Source organism: Vanellus vanellus (assembly GCF_965231255.1).
Source record: "Vanellus vanellus genome assembly, chromosome: 2".
Lineage (NCBI taxonomy): Eukaryota > Metazoa > Chordata > Aves > Charadriiformes > Charadriidae > Vanellus > Vanellus vanellus.
The window spans coordinates 90,856,024-90,877,576 of record NC_138906.1 but is presented as its reverse complement, the minus strand read 5'-3'; the positions used below and the strand labels follow the sequence as shown (position 1 = coordinate 90,877,576).

At 43.8% G+C, this 21,553-nt stretch overlaps 1 protein-coding gene across 1 annotated transcript in view; it reads right to left on the bottom strand.

Annotated features, from left to right (window-relative positions):
* Positions 1–11,515, bottom strand: part of DAP (death associated protein) — a 58,252-nt gene extending 46,737 nt beyond the window's left edge. Inside the window, exons 1-2 of the mRNA XM_082499685.1 lie at positions 11,382–11,515; positions 3,477–3,573 (exon numbers count right to left, since the gene is read on the bottom strand). Of these exons, the coding sequence (XP_082355811.1) occupies positions 3,477–3,573; positions 11,382–11,436 (152 nt within the window). The 5' untranslated portion in view covers positions 11,437–11,515. The remainder of the gene's footprint in view (positions 1–3,476; positions 3,574–11,381) is intronic.
* Between the last annotated feature and the right edge of the window lie 10,038 nt (positions 11,516–21,553).

Sequence of the window (21,553 nt, the reverse complement as noted above, 5' to 3'; positions counted from 1 at the left end):
GCTCTCACTTCAAATTACCCGTCTTTCAGGAACACTTATTATGGCTACAGTCAGATGCTGGCACAGGAATGAGTGTGATACTGCAAATCTCAGTTAAACATGCATTCTAATGAAGCCCAGGACTATGAGTAGACTACTTATTCCAAATATTTTCTATGACAACATACAGTCCTGGTAAATGATGGTTTCTAGTCATACTCCTACTTCTAATTATATGTTTCACCTTCATCTAGCATCACAAAAAACACCTTCCGGCAGCAATCAGTTTGACTGACAATCAATCAAAACTTGCATTGATTTGGTTTTTCTGGATATGGTTGCAGTTTTAAGCAATTACAGAAACATAAGTAAAATCAATAATGGATCAGACCAGAAGTTCATCCAGCCAGTATCCTATCTCCAACCAGGCTGATCAAAATCACTGTTGTTCTGAAGAACACGTGGGCTGAGTACCCCAACTCACAGTCAAGTTTACCACTGACATCTTGACCACAGTGGTGCCACTGCTTTCGTATGCCACAAACATTTTCTTAGTTTACCTAAGCCAAATGATGCAATCTCTCCCTTCTTTCACTGGGTCTTCTCCATATAATCATATCCAGCCATTCCTCTTTAAGTAAAACTATATTTATACCAGACATACAAAATTCTTTCCATGACCACTCAAGGCTGAGAACTGCCTTGTAGGAAAAGTTTAAATTCGTATAAAATCATCTTACCACATACTGTTTTAAGGGATCACAAAGCACCATTATGACAAGTCAGTCTATCATTTCATGAAATGGTAGGCTGTCATAACAATTTTATTTTAGGAATCAGAACTGAACAAAATACTTTGCAGAGTAAGTTACAATAACTGAACTGCAAGTTGCTAAACAACTGAGAAAAAGAAATGCCAAGAAGATATACCTGGTGAATGTTACTTTAAAGTTACCTTTATCACAGCACAGTTAGCTACTTCAGGGGTGTTTACCTGTATCAGTCTTGTTTACATTAAAACCAGAAACCCTGACCCAATGTCTTGTTCTGCTAGCACGCTGCGAAAACAATGCCAGCTGTCTCCAAAGCCACAAATACTTCTATGAACACTAGCTGAAAGCTTTCTTGCTGAGCAGCTGCTCAGATTCCTGCCACCATGGGGAGGACATGTGTCCTCGGAGCTCCCAGGGAACTCTGGGAGACCTCAAAATCTTCTGCCTCGATTTACTGCCAATTCCACTAATCTGTCCTCAACTAAGCCTGCAATGAGATTTAAAATAATCACACAATCATCCCAGCCTCCCTCTTCACACACACACACACAGATTACTCTTCTCTGGTTTATTATTTTCTCTCACATCATTGTCAGCTGCCCGTATCGCCTGATAAGAATTGCTTCAAGGGCTGTTCGCTTCTTTTGACTTTGAATGCAATAGGGAGTAGAGATTGCATCATATAAACGATACTATGAAAGTAGAAAGTTAAAAACACAGATGTCTCCCCATCTGCTTAGCAAAAGGACATAAAATATCAGCTAGCAAAGACCAAAAAGTGCATATATATTGGTGCTGGAGAAAGCAGAACAGAATGCTAGTGGCTTCTGCTTCCCCTCCTGATAAATCCATCCCCATCTCCTGACAAACCTCCCTTCACATGCATCAGAAATCCCAGTGTTTTGAAAAGGCACTGTGAATCACCAGGAGCAGACACAGAAACTCCAGGAGACTGCACCTTCCAGCGCAAAAGCAGCTGATGTGCTGCAAACGTAATTTAATTTTGACAAACAACAACTTTATGTACTGTGGAGTTTGCTTATTCTGTCTATAGCTAAATAACTTCTTGTTCACATCCACAGCTTGTACAGTCACCAGCTGAAGTATTCCCACAGGAGCTTACAACAGGCACATTAACCCTTTCCCTCACAGACACAAAGGTTTCCCAGTTCTACCAGGAAAACAACTTCTCTCAGACTTGTAAACCAACTTACGCACGCCGTGTGAACATGAAGTCCCCAGCACCAACTGCTTCCCCCTACAAATCTGCTTCTATTGTGCCACCCCACTTGCTAAAGCAGATACAGCCACAAATACCAAGGTTAAAATTTAACTTTTCCCTGCACTATTTGAGTGCGAGACGAAAATTATAATCTTGTTTGAAGAAAGGATAAAGCAGATAGCTATATTTAACAGAGGCTTAGATCTGTGAACAGGCACAAGAAGTCTTCTCATATGGATCCTAATGAGATTCCCTCACCATGAGGTTGGCATGCCAAGGAAACGCAAGAATAAGCAGGTATATAACACACCTTAAATAGAAGGATGTATCCTGAAGCAAAGTTTAAATTAGCCACAACATACGATTTCTTCCTTTGGGCAAAACCTGACTGCAATAAAAAACTTTGTTCCAACCTACATGCCACTGAACAGAAATACAAGATGACCAATTCGCTTAATGAAGAAATGGCATACAGTTTTATTTTCCTGCCTTTCATTTGAATATATTAATTAAAATTACTTTTCCCTTCTTATAATCATAATTTCCTAGTCAAGTTATGATTTAGTAAATAAACATTTGTTCCTACTTACACAGACATTTTCACAATGCCTGTTTATTACCATTGTTTTACATGTAAAATAAACACCATATAAGTCAGTCTAGTTACCAAAGCACAAGAACAGCTCTAGTGTTGGCCTGTGGGTTTTTTTTTTGTTTTTTTTTTTTTTTTCCTTGAGCAAATAGCAAGGACAAACCCATACAATAGGCTAGTACATAAAGATTTCAGGTAAATATAGCCTTGGCCACAAAGAAAAACAGCCAGCCAAGGAAAGCAGCACAAAACCAGGTGGCTTTTGTATGAACAGAAATAAAGCAACAGTCCATTGAACCTCCCTGCTTTCACTTCTACACAGCAGTTACTAGCAGTTTTAAGCAGATTTATTAATCTACAGTAACAACTGTTTGTTTTGGTATCCTCCACTACTAAAACTGCTAAATTCCCACCTAAAATAAAAGCAGATACTATTAACAGCATTTATTTTTACTTGTCTTTTAAAAAGCACTATATTGTCAAATACTTCGCAGAGACAGGAATATGGGCCAAAGGGTAAAAGGAATCACCTGGCACACAGCAAGGCCACCTCACATGCAGATTGACAGCCTAATGCTGCTGACCAAATGTGCCTAGCCTCTAGATTTCTGCACAGTGTGAAGTGATGTTCAGAGATTTCAGGAAAGTTCTTGCTTACTTTAACTGTACGTTTTTTCTCTAACCTTCTCTTACCTGGCAGGATCATTTAAAGGAGGCTCAGCAAGGTAAAAACTTCCAAATTCCCCAATTCTCTTGAATGAGCATACAACTTGCTACCGCTTTAAATCAATTTTATGATACAAAACCAACTGTATCTTTGGTTTGTTATGGGCCAGGAAAACAAAACTGGTGATAAGTTTCAAGGTCATGGAAATTCACTGTAGCTCATGTACCAAATCAAAATGCTCACCTGCTGGTTTCCCAGTCTTGGTCGTCCTTATCTTTTTCTTCTTTGGCATCAGAATTGTGTGGGTGTTTCTGCACAATCCGCATCCCACCAGCTTTCACTGGAACAAAAGTCAGAGAGACACAACAAACCTCAGTCAAATCAGCACAAGTGAAGAACATTTTAAGGATGAGGGAGGATGTTTAAAGCTGGGGAGGGAGTTTTTACCAGGGCACGTAGTGATAGGACGAGAGGTAATGGCTTTAAACTGGAAGAGGGCAGACTTAGATTAGATATTAGGAAGACATTTTTCACTGTGAGGGTGATGAGGCACTGGAACAGGCTGCCCAGAGAAGTTGTAGAAGCTCCATCCCTGGAAGTGTTCAAGGCCAGGCTGGATGGGGCTTTGAGCAACCTGGTCTAGTGGGAGGTGTCCCTGCCTATGGCAGAGGGGTTGGAACTTGATGATTTTCAAGGGCCCTTCCAACCCAAACCATTCTACGATTCTATGAGGACTATCACCTTCCTTCTCCTGCCCATATTTTACAGAATAGTTTCATAGTAAACACAGTTTGAAAAAGTGGCCCAAAATGTTTAAAAGTAGCAAGCATGAGGAACAGCTACTTCAGGACCGCACCTGCCATTCTCTTTCACATCATGCCCATCTTTGCTCATCCTGAAAGGTTGCAGCTCATTTTACCACCTGCTTCCGATACCATTTTAGAAAACTCAGCTCTGTTTTAACTCTCCTCCACCCCTGTAAACTTGCAGCAGAAAGAAGAAGAAACGGAGGCGATGGCTTGCATAACACTATGCAAAAGGCCACAAACGGGAATGTTAAATACTCCCATAAAACAGGAAGGGATGAAGAACCTCACTTGTCATTTCAAGTTAAAAACCACAGCTATAACAACAGCATTTATTCAAGGATGTACTTCATGAACTGTATAATAAAAAGCAAAGGTTAGGAGGGCTCTTAACTTGCATTTAGAACAGAGCTTTTTGTTTGCAAAACATAAGCATTTACCATATTTCAAATCCTTATACTGATTTAGTTTTAGAAATTATGCAAACATTGAAAGCATCCCTTTGAAACGCAAAACAAGAAGTGAAAGCAAATCCACTTATGTTCATCATTTATCCCCTCCAAAGTGAAATATAAAATAGGAACTAATCCAGGCCTAACACTGCAGCTACTAAGCAGAGCAACAGGCAGGCTACTCTTGATCTGCTTTCTGTTTTAATATTATACCTTTTTTTTTATCTTTAACCATTGCTGCACACACAGGACAGCACAGGATAAGATGATGCATCTCATTAGCTAATTGGATGGGTTACACTGCTATCAGCAACCACATCAGAAAACCACTATAGAGGTCAGGAATCAATAATACCACCTACAGATGCGGTGGTTTGTGTTTCACACGGCCGCGACACAGCCAGCTTCGGCAGAGATGTCACAGCTCGAGCAGCCAGGGTGCCGGAGCAGCCGAAGGGGCTCTAACAGGGCAACGAGGGCAAGCTGTACTTCTGACAGCCCCCCGGTACCTGGCCACAGAGGGATTAGGGCACCTCACAGCACTTCCATGATAATCCCTTAAACAAGTTTCGGTCTCAGTTCTTAAGAAGGACAGCAATGGAAAGGACACTCCCGCACATAACTGTACAGCCTGGGTGAAGGCAAGCAGTAAAGAGAAAGTGACCTGCCCCAGGAGAAAGTGACAGCTCTTTGGCCCTGGGATTTTTTACACAGATTTTAAGCTTTGTGTGATATTTGAAAGATATCTCCTGATAAGAACTTCTGATTCAATAAAGGACATTAACTAAAGACAGGCAATCAACAGAAAAAAAAAAAATCTTTTAAAACCTGTCAAAACTGTGTCCCCTTACCATGCATTAAAAAAAAAAAACAAAACCACAAAACTAACCATTTTGTGTTCTCTCTCCAGCATAAAACTTATAATACTTAAATCAGTGAGAAATTTTTCACATGGGACAAGGAAAGATGGAAAGGTTAGGCAATGAAGAAATATAGTTTTAAAAAAATGTAACAAAAATTTAAATTCCCATTAATTTTTCTTGATGCAAACTCCTTAGAAATTTGTTCGCAAAAGCAAACACACAGAGTTTTGTCAAGTGCTGTCTTCTTCTAACATCTCAGTTAAAGTGATTGGTATGTTTTATTTACATTAATTTATAAATTTAAAATCATTGCACAATCAGTTCTTATTAGGTCCCTTTTAAATTACTTTTTGTGGAAGAGGCTGTCTCCACAGCAACATCTGCCAGGTTACAAACAGCACTTCTGAACAATGCACACGCGCTTCCACTTTCTTCAACATCTAATAGAAAGCTAAAGAAAACAATAGCTGAAGATTTAGTGCTAATCTTGGTGGTCTAAAACCTCGCTCAGGCCACCACCCACTTGTTTTTTCCTTATCTGTCACTGGCAAAGATATGCATCTAACATGTTCAGATTTGTTTGTATGTAGAATTAACAGGGATTAAAAAGTAAATAACCAGACAATTAAAAGGCATAATAGTGACCGACCAATGCAGTAACTTAATAACTTTAATAATCTGATTTTTGCACTAATAGCAACTGGCATAGTATAGACAACTAAAAGTACATTGGTGCATAACTGAATAATCTTTAGTAATCCAGGGTTACTGTGCAGGTCTGGGAAACCAAAAGAAGAATCCAGCAAACAACTGCAGTAATAATGAGTATTTCTGAGACCAAAAGTTCAGTAATTAGATCAGCATCCTGAACATATAGCTGATGTACATCTCTGCCACCCATGACACAGCATGTTCACACCCAATCTAGTTTCAAGAGATGTAGCTTAAGAAGAGAAATATCCTTGCAACAAAATTCACCTTCCTTTTTGTCCTGGTTTGAAGTAAAACAGGACGAATTTTGTTCAGTAACTTTACTTTTTAGCTAGGCCTCTTCTGACTACTGAAATTAAGAGCACGTTGTGAAGACACTCTTCACTCTCAGAGTGCCAAGACCCATGTTTATAGCTGATGCCCAGGCACGGTATGCAGAGCGGCTCTCGCTTATACTCATTGCTGTAACAACCAAGGGTGGATAACTTGGTTATTTGCCCTGTTGGAGGGTCGGAAGCAGAAAAGCGTAGAGGCGTCCCACCTGTGGGGAGGAGCGGACAGGACAGGTGACCCAAAACTGACCAACAGGGTATTCCATCCCATCTGCCTCATGCTCAGGATAAAACCTGAGGGATCAAAGGGTCGGCTCTCTTTCTTCAATGGCCAGAATCCAAGGAGAACTCTGTTCATCTGCCTCTGATCCCAATCTGGAATCCAGTTCCCATCCATCACTTGAGTCCAGTCTGGGACTTCCCCAGTGCCAGCCAGTGACATGATCATCATCCTGGGAGTCTGATTCAGTTTTGTGTATATTTCATTATTTCCTTTTTTTTATTATTATTAATAATTCATTGAAGTAGTTTAGTTCCTTCTAAACTCATGTCTCTTTTTTCCTCCTCTGCCTCTCTCTCTTTGAAGAAAGGTGGGGGGAGCATCTTTCGCTTGCATGGTGGCCGGTTTGGCCTAAACCACAGCGCTTTTCAAAAGGTTTCAACCTAGCTATACTACCTCAGGGTTAGACAGAGAGAAGAAATGACCACCAAGCTAAAGAAAAACCCACTTTTTGTGAGATTTTCTTGGGACTTACAAGGATTCACCTACTTCTTACTCACCTAGCATTTACTACATTATTTGACAGATGCTTACCACAGTGATTTTGTCACTTAAAAGTCATTCTTAAAAGAGTAAGAGCTCAGATTTCCTTATAGTAAATCCTGCACTGAGCAGAGAGAGAATTTAAATAACTGATACACCACCTTCCAGAACGCTGTCAGAAATCAGTACCCAGAAGAGGATGGTGCCAACCACACAGTGTTGGGATTAGGAAGAAAGCCGTTCCTGCGCAAAAGAGGGACCTCAGGCTGCAGTCACTCAGGAGAGGTCCGGTGGGACCTGTGCTAAGGCAGGATGGGACAAGGAGCGGCTCCCCATGGTGGTGATGGCCAAGAGGCCACCAGCCTCTAAGGTGTGAAATAGAGAGGGGATCGTCTGCCAGCGTGCTCCGAGAAGAGCAACAGCACAAGTCTGTTTGCCCCACTGCTGAATAAGAGCCGAGTTTTGGATTTTAGTTATTGTCTGTCACGTTTTCTCCCCTGAGAGGCAGATGGGACTGTCTTGTTTGTCCTGTGAATGCCAGCCTGTGTCCCTCTTAAGGGTACGACTCCTCCTTTTGGAAATGTAGTAAAGAAGTGTGTTAATTACTACTCAAGATGATCTGGAGTGAGTAAGCATTCTCAGTCTATTTATCTTCCCCCTCCCCCCACTGCCATGCTTTATTCAGACTGCACCCAGTTTCTGAGACTGAATTGAAAAAAAAAAAAAACCAAACAAAAAAAAAAAAAACAAAAAAAAAAACAAAACAAAACAAAAAAACAAACCCCACCACACCACAGCCACACCAAGTGCCTGGAGAAGCACCACAGCTTGGTGAGGACCCCGGCCCCAGCTTGCTCAGGTTGCGGACCCGAGGCAGTCCTCCCTGGGGAAAACTTCCAGCTCTACCCAAATCACCCGCTGGTCACAGCAACTGGACAGGAACTTTTAGAAATCCAGAGTATAACCATGAGCTTTAGCAGCTCCCTTTTTCCTTGAGCATAGTATTAAATATTAACACAAAATTTATTTCTTATGTACTGTATAATAGCAGACTCCATTACATTGATAAGATGTATGAAGAGCCAGGACGGAGGAAAACGCAAAATATGCCATTCTGCAAGCTTAAGGGAGCATACATTAGTGTCTGACAAAACAAGAACGGAAGTAAGAGTTATTATATACCTTTGTTTCACAGAAACCTTGGCTCAGAGCTATATTTTTTTAATGTAGGAAAAAGCACATAACTATTTTCACAAACCTACTGTAAAGCTTCATAAATAAACTATTAACACAATCACCTTGCTTTATTCCTCCACAGTATCTACTAGAAGAAATGAACAGCTAAAAGCATAATTACGGAGACCTCTTTAGAGGACTGCAAGCTGTACAAACCTACTCAGCAATGTATTATAGATGCATTGATCTCACTGACAGACAGATATTTAAGAAAGCTTAAGTTGGGGCCCTCTTAAGTTTCAGAAAGGAGTTCAAAGTCACTTTGTGCATACTGTTACCAGCCTGAGGTCTTGAGGTTTCCTTCCATTTCATTATCCTTTGTCTTTTCAAGTGCTTTTCTTGTCTCCCCCACCCCCACCCCCTCCCCCACGTGAAAGATCAATGCAGGGAAGAAGCTAACAGGCCAAACACAGTCAGTAAATGAGGGCTAACAGTGCATATGAAAAACAATGGATTTGTCAATTCTGCTTTAATTTGATGATCCAAATCCTGCCTAACTTTTACATGTCTAATGCATACTCAGTGGGGTAAGACACATCCGGAATTACAGGCAGGTCTTTATATAACTGTGTGCAGCGAAAACAGATCTTTTAAGCTCCATTAGTCAAAAAGACCCCCTATTCACATCTTTGCCTTGTCATTTATGAACACAATTCCACCTGTGTTTATATAGTTATCTTTTATTTATTTTTTTAAAGAATTTTTAACTTTCATTTTATTAAAACTTGTTTGCAAACTGCCCTGTTGCATTATATTATTCTTCAAGGCTCTAAACTGGCTTGAGATAGAGGATTAAAACCTACCTTCATCCCCTATAGTCAGCATGTTTATTGTGGATTTTCTAAGTGTTAAAAGACCACAAGGCCACTTTCCTCTGCCAACCAGCTCAGAACCATCTTCTTCCAGAAACAATCTGAAGATACTGTAAAGTAGGAGTTTTTTCTAGTCTCAAAGACAGACTTGGTGTTCACCTTCCTTCCAAAGCTGAATTGTTGCATACTCACAAAAAAAAACCCTCAGGGATGCTAACTATCTTAAAAGGCACATAGCTGAAAAAGTTCTTCAGTTCCTATGTAGATGCATGTTTTACAAAGGAACAAAAATAATAATACTGAAATACTCTGACAGCAAGGGAAACCTGTACTGTACTCCTGTTGTGCTTTCGCACTGTGCACTGCTAGTTTCTCATGTGGCCTACGGAGGCTCACCTCAGGTCTTTAAAAAAATTCCACCTGTTTCAAAAGACTGGTTTTGAAGTGAAACTCTCAAATATGCAACATCAGAAAATACAGTTATAAAGCATCTAAGTGAAAATATCTGCTATTTATCCTTTGTTCCCTTTCCACTGATGCTGCAGCAGGAAGACACAGCTAAACCAACCTAAGGTCTTAACCATCCCTTCACACTGAAGCTAATGTTTACCTGACCTCAAGCCAAGCCAGCTCAAGGAGCTATAGTAGCAAAAGCTGTCAACATTGGGAAAGGTGCTTTGGTTTGGTTCCCTGAACCAGCTCACCAGGAGGTCACGTAAGAGCCAATGCCATGACAAGGGAGGTTGCAGAACAGGGATGACTCTGCTCAGCCAGGAGATCAGCTTAACTACTGCTGAACTGCGTTTGCCATGCAAAGCAAAACCATTATTTCTCACTTCTACTACCCATTTAAAGGAATTTCAGGTCCTCATAATAAAAAGAACAGAATTCAATTAGGGCTCAAAAACTGTTTCCAAGTTTAGCTCTAAATCTCACGAAGTGATTTGAATGTAAAACTAAGCACCCTATGAATTAAGAATTTCAGCACTTTTCTGACCATAGCAGTTAAAAAAAAACAAAACAAAACAAAACAACAAACCAAAGTATTCCACCACCAGGAATCACTAGAAGACACGTGAAAAGTTGCTGGTGCAGCGGCCAAAGTTCTTAATTTATTTTTTTTTTAGAAGACTGTAATAAAGAAGAAAAACTGCCAGTAGGTGAAGGAACACGGCAACGTGGATACTGCCAGCAGCCGAACCCCACCTGCGCAGCGCGAGGAGCCGCTGCCCGTGGAGGGTGGCGGACCAGTGGCCCACCGACGGCGGGAGGCAGCTCCTACCCCAACCACACGCGGCAGCAGTGTGGAAGGTGGCCGGAGCTCCTTCGCTGGGCAGCAGGCAAGCCGCTTTACTCCTTTCCTCACCCTGCCGGCCTCCCGGACTGCAGCCGGCAGCCCGCGGCCTGCGCTAGCGCTCCCTCCCGCCGTCAGGCCCGCGGGCCAAACGGATGCGCGGGGGACCGTTAATCCCCAGTCTGCCCCTTCACACCCGGCCTGGGCTGCGCCTCGAAGGGCCCCGCAGTGGCCGTGAGGCGGCCCAGACTGCTCCTTTCCCCTTCCCGCCTTTAACAGCCCCGGGCGGTGGCTTCGCAGGCCGCCTCCGCCGCCTTTCGAGGACGGGACGCCCTCACCGACGAGGACCGACCAAAAGCAACGCCACCGGTCTCCCCCGGGCCAGGAGCCAGAGATGCCTGAACAGCACAAACCCGACGAGGATTTGTCTGCTACCGGCGAGCTCCCCGGGAGAAAGGGGGGGGGGGGGGGGGGAAAGACGCCCCCATCGCTCAGGCGAAGGCTGCCAGAGGGCCGAGAAAGCTGAGGGAAGGAGAGCGGGCAAGGCAGAGCCGGAGGACAGGGACCCGGTGCCAGGAAGCCGGACCAGGCGTTGCTCCGAAGCAGAGGAGAGCGAGGAAACCACCCGGGAGTCACACACACCACCACGCACACACACCCCCGGGCAGCGGGACCCACCCGAGGCCGCCCTCACCGGGCAGCACCGCCCCGACGCCCGCAAAGCCAGGGACTCCGCGGGGAACCGGGGACGGGCTCTCCCGGCGGCGCTCGGCGCCCCCCCCCAGCTCCGGCTTCTCCCCCCACCCCCCGCACACCCCTCCACCACGTCCCCAGGGGTGAGAAGAGAAAGAGCGGAGAGACGGGAAGCGGCGGCCGTACCAGCAGGAGGGTGTCCGGCCCGCGTCTCTGCTTTCTCTTTGGGAGGCGAAGACATTTTTACTGTGGTGGCAGCGGCGGCGGGGACACCCGTACCCCGACCAACGACCTGCGTGGCGTGGCGGTACGCTGCGCTGCGCGGCCCCGCTCCCGCCCTGTCAACGTGGCCGCAGGGGCGCGCCCGCGGAGGGGGGTGGCGCGGGGACGCGCTGCCGCCAGCCCACGACGGGGGGGGACCGTGCCACGCCCCTCCGGAGGGAGGGCGGGGCCGCCGGCGGCCCCGCCCTCCCTCCGGAGGGGCGTGGCACGGTCCCCCCCCGGCGCGCCTCCCCCGCAGTTGACATCACCGACTTTATTTCGTTCTCCCAAATGACGTCATGCGCGAAAACGGCACGTCGCCCTCGGCTCTCGTCGCCTTTTACCTTGGCGGTGCCGGTTCCGACCGGGTTTTCAGCCATTTTCCGAGCGCTTCCGTCACGTTCGCCACGCGGCGGGGGGAGGGGGGGTGGGGGGAGTGAGGGGGTGATGCCCAAATTCCTGACGTCACCAGCAACGCGTCAACCGTAGCGGCTGTTCTCGCTTTTTTTCTTCTTTTGTCATTCGACGTAAGGAAAGCAAGTGTCCCCACACACACAGTACCCCCCCCAAAAAAAAAGATGAGCGTGTGATGGTCGGAGGTCGAACCCCCCCCCCCCCCCCGGAAAGTGCTGTTGTAAAACTGCATCCTGGGTACGTTACAGGGAAATTAATGTAGTAATATTTTAGTTAATTTGCTGTCACTCTTTGCTACAATTATATTACAGTTGTCCAAATATAAAATATACATTTTGGGGGGCTTTTTTTTTTTATTATTATTATTTTTTGGCAGCAGTCCCAAATACAATTGCACCATAGTACCCGTCACAGCCGGCCTGAAAGAACATTCTAAAAATGCCGTTAGCTGAAGTTTGTGCATTTTGCTGCTGGGGGATTTCGATTTCTTCACGCATACGGCACTCCCGAGTCTCAGATTCTATTTTCAGCTCTGTTGCCCCCCGCGTAGCCTGGCCCAATTGACTCCAGTTCCCTCTCCAGTCTCCGCCAAAGTCTATTCAGATTATAATTATTTTTTTTTCTAGGGCAGAATTATCTCCAAAATTGAGATTTTAATGCGTCTTCGTCTGCTGTCCTCTGGATTTGAAATAAAAGAATACATTTTCAGTTATTCTTGGTTTTCCCAGGTGTGTTTGGTTTGGATTTCCCTGTGCTGGTTACCGGAGTCGCTATGAGTTTTTGCTGCTGTTTAATCTAAACCAGCTGTGATAGAATTGAAATCAAAGAAAATGGGCTTTATGATGAGGGGATGGAATGCACCCTCAGTAAGTTCGCAGATGACACTAAACTAGGCGGGCGTGTTGATCTGCTTGAGGGTAGGATGGCTCTACAGAGGGATCAGGACAGGCTGGATTGATGGGCCAAGGCCAATGGTATGAAGTTCAACAAGGCCAAGCGCCAGGTCCTGCATTTGGGTCACAACAACCCCATGCAACACTACAGGATTGGGGAAGAGTGACTTGAAAGCTGCCAGGCAGAAAAGGACCTGGGGGTGTTAGTAGACAGCCGGCTGAACATGAGCCAGCAGTGTGCCCAGGTGGCCAAGAAGGCCAACAGCATCCTGGCCTGTATCAGGAATAGTGTGGTGAAGAGGACTAGGGAAGTCATCATCCCCCTGTACTTGGCACTGCTGAGGCCCCACCTCGAGTACTGTGTTCAGTTTTGGGCCCCTCACTACAAGAAGGACATAGAGGTGCTGGAGCGTGTCCAGAGAAGGGCAACAAAGCTGGTGAAGGGTCTGGAGGACAAATCTTATGATGAACTACTGAGGGATCTGGGGTTGTTTACCCTGGAGAAGAGGAGGCTGAGGCGAGACCTTATCACTCTCTACAATTACCTGAAAGGAGGTTGTAGAGAGGTGGGGGCTGACCTCTTCTCCCTGGTGACAAGTGATAGGACGAGAGGAAATGGGTTCAAGTTATGTCAGACAAGGTTTAGATGGGATATTAGGAAAAAATTTTTCACTGAAAGGGTTATTAAACATTGGAATAGACTGCCCAGGGAGGTGGTGGATTCGCCATCCCTGGAGGCGTCTAAAAAAAGGGTAGATGTGGTACTCGAGTACATGGTTTAGAAGTGTTTTTTTCAGGTTAGGTTAATGGTTGGACTCAATGATCTTAAGGGTCCCTTCCAACCTCAGCAATTCTATGATTCTATGACATTAAAAGCCCCACAAGTTAATGATTTTTATTTTTCTAAGAATCAGTAATAATTTCATATCTCAGTGCACAGATTTGATATGCAGAGGTGCACCGGGAAGAAGAATTGCATCAAAAATGTACTTTGCTCTTGTGAAAGCTGGCAACACATCTGACCATTACAAGATGTTGCATGTCACCATTGACATGAGCAGTTGCGTGAAGCGGAACCGCGGCTTCACCGCTAACACCCGATGCCTATCCTGAGTATGTCTCAGAACCGCATGGCCAAAATGGGGCATTTCCCGCAAATGCAGCTGTGCATCGGGTTTGGAAGCCAGGATGGTGAAGGCAAGCCACGCCAGGGCAGGAGCAAGGACTGGAAGAGGGGAAGAGAGATGGAAACAGAAAAAACCAAGGCACGGGAGGGCTTGGCCAGGGTGGACACGGAGAGGAGGGCAAAAAGTTGAGTAGGGGGCGGCGGAGAGGTGACGCGAGAATTGGGGAAGCAGAGCGGGTATGTGTGTGGGGGGGAGATTAAGAAACATCTCTCCTCCATCGATGAAGTGGAAGCCAGGGCTGGTTGGCTGTAGGGGAGGGTGAGAAGCCCAGAGGGAGGGGGGACAGACGGAAGGCAGGAGCAAGTGCGCAGAGGATCAGGCTTGCGGGAGGGAGAGGGAAGGATCTCGGCTGCTTTCCAGAGCCCGGAGGTTCTCAGGCCTCACTGTGCTTGTCGCTACGTAGAATTACTCCTTTCCTCAAGTGACAGGGACCTGTGCAAATGCTGGGTTGCTGTGCTTGCAGAAGAATTTTATAGGTGTCAGTACGATACCATAGGATAGAATTTTATTTTCAGTTATTTATTCCATTATTGTTTTTAAAATCTTGCCATAAAAAAAAAGCAAAAGAGATAAAAATCCCAAATTAAAAAAAAAATAATCAAGATTTGTAAAATCAAGCACGTAAATGAGGAGATGCCGTAAAGGTTGTAAGTGAGATTCCACTTTTGTGAAGCGTAGTGATTGTTTCTTCGGCAGGTCTAAGGCAACACGTGTTTCTCCGGCTAGCGGCAGTGCCATAATCTTAGCAGCAACGTCCTTCTTGATTATGCCAATGTACAAGAAATACAGAAGTATTCTTAATTAATGACGGGCATGAAATGCCAGGAGTTGTCAGTCACACTGTCATTTCCCACAGTCTGCTTGCTTGTACCAGCTTGCGCGAATGGGAGCAACTGCAGAAAACTTCAATGGAAAAAAAATAGGCAGAGTTTTTTTCAAAAAGTTGGCAGTGGAGTCACTCCCTCTGCCAAATGAACCATGCCTGGTGCTGACGCCCCTTTCCCAGAGCTTGCAACAAATGCAGGTCTCTACTGGAAAATGAGTGAGTGACAGCATTGCAAGGCAGAGCACTGACGCGCAGCAGCACCATGAGGGAAAAGTAAATAACTTGGGCTGCTCAGAATGTTTTTATTCCAGTGTTTTAATGTGTTTTGAAGATTGCTGGGTGTTTTAGAATAGGAGATTTTTGTGAAGGATTCCACAGCATACTTCTTTCATAGGAAGAAGTTTTTCACTGTGAGGGTGGTGAGGCACTGGAACAGGTTGCCCAGAGAAGTTGTGGAAGCTCCAACCCTGGAGGTGTTCAAGGCCAGGCTGGATGGGGCTTTGAGCAACCTGGTCTAGTGGGAGGTGTCCCTGCCCATGGCAGGGGGGTTGGAATTAGATGGTCTTCAAGGTCCCTTCCAACCTAAACCATTCTATGATTCTTCAATTAATAGGTAAGAATTCATAACAGACATCTGAAGTACCTGTGACATTATCCAGCACAACCAAGAAAGAGTACTCCCCAGCTACTACTAATTTTAACCAAAATAACAAGCAAAAACAAGCTGTCTTTTGTGGTGATGGTGCAGGCAAAACTCCAGCTCCCACATTAAAAACAAAAACACAACCAAAAATAGGAAAAAAAGCCCTTTACAGATCCTAAAGCCTAAGTTTAAAAAAAACCCAAAACAAAAACATGTAAAGAGAATAGATAGGAAAGTATGCAAAAGCCTGCGTATAAAAACTGTTTTCAGTGGCAGCTGGCCCCTCACAGCAATTTGACAGTAATTCTAGGTTCTTATTTTTGTGCTTTATAGCCCAAAGTATGTTCAGTAAGCAGTCTATTTTAAAAATAGGCAGTCTGTTGAACTATGATTAGGATGCTGGTTTTGTCTATTTTGAAAATACTCCCCAGTACTTAAGAGCCGGCTGCAATTTTGGTGCTTTCACTCAGGGCCTGCAGCAAAGCTTTGTGTTCTTTCTGAAAATACCGAAACACATAGAAAAGCCATTTCTGGGTTCAAGTGAGCGGGAAATTATAATAGCACAACATAGCATCACTCCACACTTAAAAGGCAGCTGCATGTTTTGCCACTCAACTTCTGCCGTCATTCCCAGCACGCATATGCACATGCACGCTGTACATCCTGGGCAGCAGGGTAAAATGCGCTGTGTTTGGCTATAGGGTGGGCAAAACTCTCTCAGGGAATAGGTTTTTGCCAAGTGTATAGATAAGCATCGAGTCAATGAAAGCTATCGGTAACGCATCCAAAATAGTTTCACCTGAAAACAATTAGTTGTTTTGAAAGGCGGTCTGTTTTGCTTCAACGACATATTTTAAGATTTTTCTATTTTTAAAGATTAAAAAATACTGAGAAACTAAATGATTTTTGCTTTTTTTTTATTTTTTTTTATTTTCTTCCCAGCCAGTTAATAAAGATACCAGTTCTCCATGTAGTTCTAATTCTTTGTGACATTTTTAGGGTAGTGTGATAGTTTCTGAGAAATGATAAACAAACCAAAGGGTTTTATTTGCAATTTGATCCTTCACTTTGACTTTTCGTCTTTGCAGATTTTTACTTGCACTTGTTGCTGCCCACTACTTACAAGTGGGTTTACAGTCTGGCTCAGTCACAAGATGGGAAAGTTCCCTGCTTTTCTACTTGCATGGAAATATGTAAAGCTTTTAGCAAAAGCCAAACAATGGTCATTTCAATTCTGTGCGCTGCTCCTCCTGATTAAGAAAAGGGTGCAGTTTTTAAGACTATGGTTTACTTGGAAATCTTCAGGCCGCCATCCAAAAAGGTGATTTTGGTATAATGTACTGGTCGGGGAAAACAGTTTGTGTAAGAAAACAAGCAAACAGACACGGGGCAAGGAGTAACGTGCTTCACTAACAATTTTCCACCCTTCCTTTACCGACTGCTGTTGCATTGACTCATTGAAGTCACTTGGGTTGCCAGTGTTTGCTGGTTTCTCCGTTTCTTGATGATCTGATTGATTCCATGCTGTTACTCTAACTGCACTGTTACTCTGACAAGGAACACAAATGTATTTGCTGGCTGGATTTACACTAATTCAGTTTTCCAGAAAAACCTATATAATTCTTTTTTTTTTTTTTTCCTTTAAAATTAGAGTAAGTTCCCACTGGGGCAAACATATAAATCTGTTGAGCGTTAAAAGTGACTGAATTGAATCACAATGTAATTGTAAAACTCAAACGCTCTTTTATCTTATTATTTTATTAAATTTCCTTGGAAATGTCTCTGCTAAAAAGTGCACAACAGGTCTATCTCATCAGAAAGGTGGAATGAAGTTTTCGTAAAGAAATGTTGCAATCTTACATTGCCACTCTTACTTTATACCATCATAAAGTTCAGACTTCTGAGTTGTTATCAAACGTTAAATCAGCACAGAAAGCAATTTCTCAGTATGATGGATTACTGCTGAGATGTGAATCAAATTCAGGAGGTTTGTAGCAAATTAAGAATTTCCTCTTTATGCTTTTTTCACAAAAACATTCTGGTTTTCTGTTAATAGTTATCTTAGATGCAATTACTACTTTTTACATTTGCTTCTCCCCACTGTTGTTTACAATATTAGTTGAGATGTTAAGTTTTAGACATGGTGCATGCTAGAGTGACATAATTTGTAGTAGGTTTCTTTTCTTTCAAGAACAGTTGCGGGTTGTTATTTGCCATGCAGCTGAAGTAGAAATTTATATTGACTTCACGGGAAAATTCTGCCTTTAAGGAAAACCCAAATGGAAACACTATCACAATACGGCCTCACATTAAGCTAAAATTTAGTGCTTTTCATTAAAAACTTTATAAGTGTCTCTACCACTACATACTAAAAGGAAAATAAAGCACAATAAAGTGAATAAACCCCTGTGAATTTCCAGAGACCTTGCCCTAGAAAATAGCGCTGTTCGTTCTTCCTCCAATTCAGTGCAATTCAGTTCTGCCTTAGGACACTACTCACAGTGATAATACTACAGAAGTATTCTGACATGGAAGATTAATAAAGCAATTTATAGATTCAAAGGAATGAAGGGAGGAAGGTGGGAGGAGGACAGAGGGAAGAAGAAAGAAAGAGGGAAAGAGAAAGAAAAAAGGGAAGTAGGAAGGGAGGGAGAGAGGGAGGAAGGAAGATGTCTAGTGCAACAGGGAAAGTAAAAGGCATCCTTTGGAGTTTCTTCATCCAAAGATCTCAACATTCTGCATAAAGGCCATCATTTGCATTATCCCCTGCCTTACAATGGGTAAATGGAAGTACAGAGAGGTAAAAATAAGTTGCCAAAGCCAACCTAGCAGCAGAGATGAAAACAGAAGCCAGGCCTCTTGAGGCAAAGTTCTTTCTCCATTGAGTGTTGTTAGTCTGGGACTTACTAAAGAAATAGCGTATTTCATCATCAGAGGTAATGGGCACATTACTGCTGCCCAGTTACAGAGGGTCTTGTTCTTCTAGCTCTGCAGATGACAAGGCGGCCTTTCTGCGCACGAGTGTGAGCATGCACAGCCTCTTGGGTTTTTTGAGTTCCATGGAAGCTTCAGTGTCAGTGGGAATGGGGACTGTGATTGTTCCTGGGAGCTACTGCTATGGCTCCCAAATGAGGCTCAAGAGAATCAGGTGTTGTACTTGGCTTTGGGCCTTACCACCTCTCTGTTCCGCTGTTTTCCATCCCATCCTGTCTTTGAGATTGCAACTGAGTTGGACGTGTAGAAACTGTGTTATTTCAATAGAGGAAGGAATTCATGTTGGTTTAAAAGTGAAAATGAACAATAGCAAAACTAATTTAGATTCTTAGTGTTTCCAAGCTCACTGGGTTTGGTGGGGTTTTGTTTTCTACATTTTATTTCCAAAACCAGTTAACATCAGAACTTCTTTTGTGGTTCTGATGGGAAGTGAGAACTTGGCTGACTGCAAGCCTTCAGCTAGGCACTCTTTATTTCCATTATGTCCCTATTTCATATTTAGGGTCAGATGCCACATCCGTGGTAAATAACATCAAACTTGATTGATTTCAACATCGTCAGGTTCTTCTTATTCTTTCGAAGGGAGTTTTGCATGTGCCCAAGTGTGGACAGCTGGCCCCAGCTTCTAGGAAACAACTGTTTAAGACTGTAGGGTTTGACCGTTACAGGTGCTAAACAGCTGCCATAGGTCAGCACCTTTCAGTACCTGTCAGGGTGGCCGTCTTGGAGCTTAGGCATAAGCAACCACATCTAAGACACGAGTGAAGCTGATATTCAGCTTCTCAGGGTAATAGTACCTGACATTGGCTCTACCTGACCCCGCTTTATCCATCCAAGAGATAGTCAGACCTATTCTAAAACTGCTTTTTCTTCTGGAAGAGCCTTAGTTTCAGACCTTGGTAGCTGACCGAAGGTTTCTGTTAACTTTGCAGCAAATGTACAATTGCTAAGTTCAGGTCTTTACTCTATGGTTTATTTATTTATGTTCTTTCCAGAGAACATTAAGTAATAGACAATAAGAAATTATATATTGTGCTGTATATTTACTCCAAACGTGTCTTTGTCTAGAGTAATGTAGTCGTTTTTTAATCTTTGAACTGATCTTAACACATAACTCGGTTGTAAATCTACCCAATAAATTTCCTTTAGAAGCACTACTTTACATTACAGAGAGAACTAATTGCTAAACAGCAAAAATCCCTTTTCAGTTGAATTCTCAATTCCAGATTTCCAACTATAATTCTTCTTCATTCTTATTAGAAGGAGTCTGAGTGTGTCAACATTTTTATTGATGTTTTCTGCCGAATGCTTTGTTATAAACTGAACATAATTAAATGTAAGTAGATTGGTATTTCATCAGAGCTCAAGGGTATAAGGCTAACACATTCTTTCTCCTGTTATCTCTCCGGTCCTCTTTCTTCTGACATGAAAAGAATGCAAAGTATCAGCCGCCTTTAGGGTTGGGAAGTCTTATGACCTCTCCTTAGAAAACTGCAGCATTTGAACAATGGTGGAAGGGTTGTTTTGCTTTTCAGCTGCGTTACAGAATTATGTCAGTTTTAAAGAGTATATTTTCAATATACTTGCTGGCTGACAGCTGAAGGTTACAAGACATTTTTAAAGTTTGCATCTGCGTTTTATTTTTCTTTGCACAAAGATTCAGTTTGTTCACCAGTTTTCATTTTTTTCCACTTGTCCAGACAACATAATTTAAATTAATTTATTTTAGTTGCCAGTATTACAATTTTTATGCTTTTCACAGAAGTCTAGTTTTATGTTCAACAATTATCCCTTGTTAAGCGCTTATCAAAATATCATTAGAAGGGTTTTCATGCTTGTACTGGGTCTGACTGGGGTGGAGGGAGCTCTCCTCATAGCAGCCCTCACGGTGCTGTTGTTTTGGATTTGTGACCGCAGCAGCGTTGATCCCGCAGCAGTGTTGTGGCTATTGCTGAGCAGTGCTTGCGCAGCACCCGGGCCTTCTCTTTTTCTCACTCCGTGCCCCGCAGTGAGTGGGAGAAAGGCAGGGAGGGACGGAGGCAGGGAGGGAGGGAGCAGCTGTGTGGGTGCTTCGCCGTTGGCCTGGGTCAGCCCACCGCAACGCTGCGCTGTGGGAAGCTGAGTGGGAAACACTTCACTCGTGTTTTAAGAGTGGCTGCTTGTGCCGAAGCTCGGAGACAGCCACCCTGTCAGGTACTGAAGGTGCTGACCTATGGTGAGCTTGTGTTAATGGCAGCCGACCAATGCCTGTAACAGTCAACCCTACAGTCCAAAATGGCTTCCAGGAAAATTTGCTCCCCAGCTTTTCCATGCATGGCTGACTGGCCTGTATTTCTTCAGATCTTTCTTGTCCCTCTTGAAGAGGGATGTGACGTTTGCCTTCCCCAGTCTTCAGAAACCTACTTGTGATTGCCATGACCTTTCAAAAGTGATAGAGATCTTGCAATGACAGCAGCCAGCTGTCCCAGCCCTGTTGGAGGCACCCCATCCAGCCTCATATGTCCATCTGGCTTAAGTGATCCCTAACTCTGCTAGTTACCCTCTACCATGGCTAATGCTTCAGTTCCACAGACTGTTATTAGGTTCCTGGTACACGTGAGGGAAAAACTTACCAGTAAAAACTGAGGCAAAAAAAAACCACAGAGTACCTCACCTTGTCCATATCCTTTGTCAGTTCAGCAGATCTGAGTTTTCCCTAGCCTTAATTTTGCTGTGAACATACTTAACAAAGTCCCTCTTAACAGACCTTGTATGTCTTATATGAATGTCACATTTTGCAGTGGTTAGTGCACCATGCCTTAGTGCAATCACTACCACTATGCATACAAGATCTAAGCGTCCCCCAGCAATACCTGCAATTGTTTGAATGAGCCCTCTTGGCCCCCTTGTCCTTCTGGTTTCTATCCACTCCTCCCGTGGCGGCTTGGGTTGGTCCTACAGGGGGGGTCTAGCTTGTTGATCTTCCCAAGGCAGCTTCTGGGCAGGAACCCTCTGTCCTCTTATGTGGTCACAGGGGCTTCTTACCTCCTTGCTACCATAGTCCACTACCATGTTGTTGTGTACTGCTGTCCCTTCTTCCCTCCCTTTCCAGCAAAGTCCTGAGGACCATAAGTTGCCAGAGGCTTTCCACTTCTCATTTC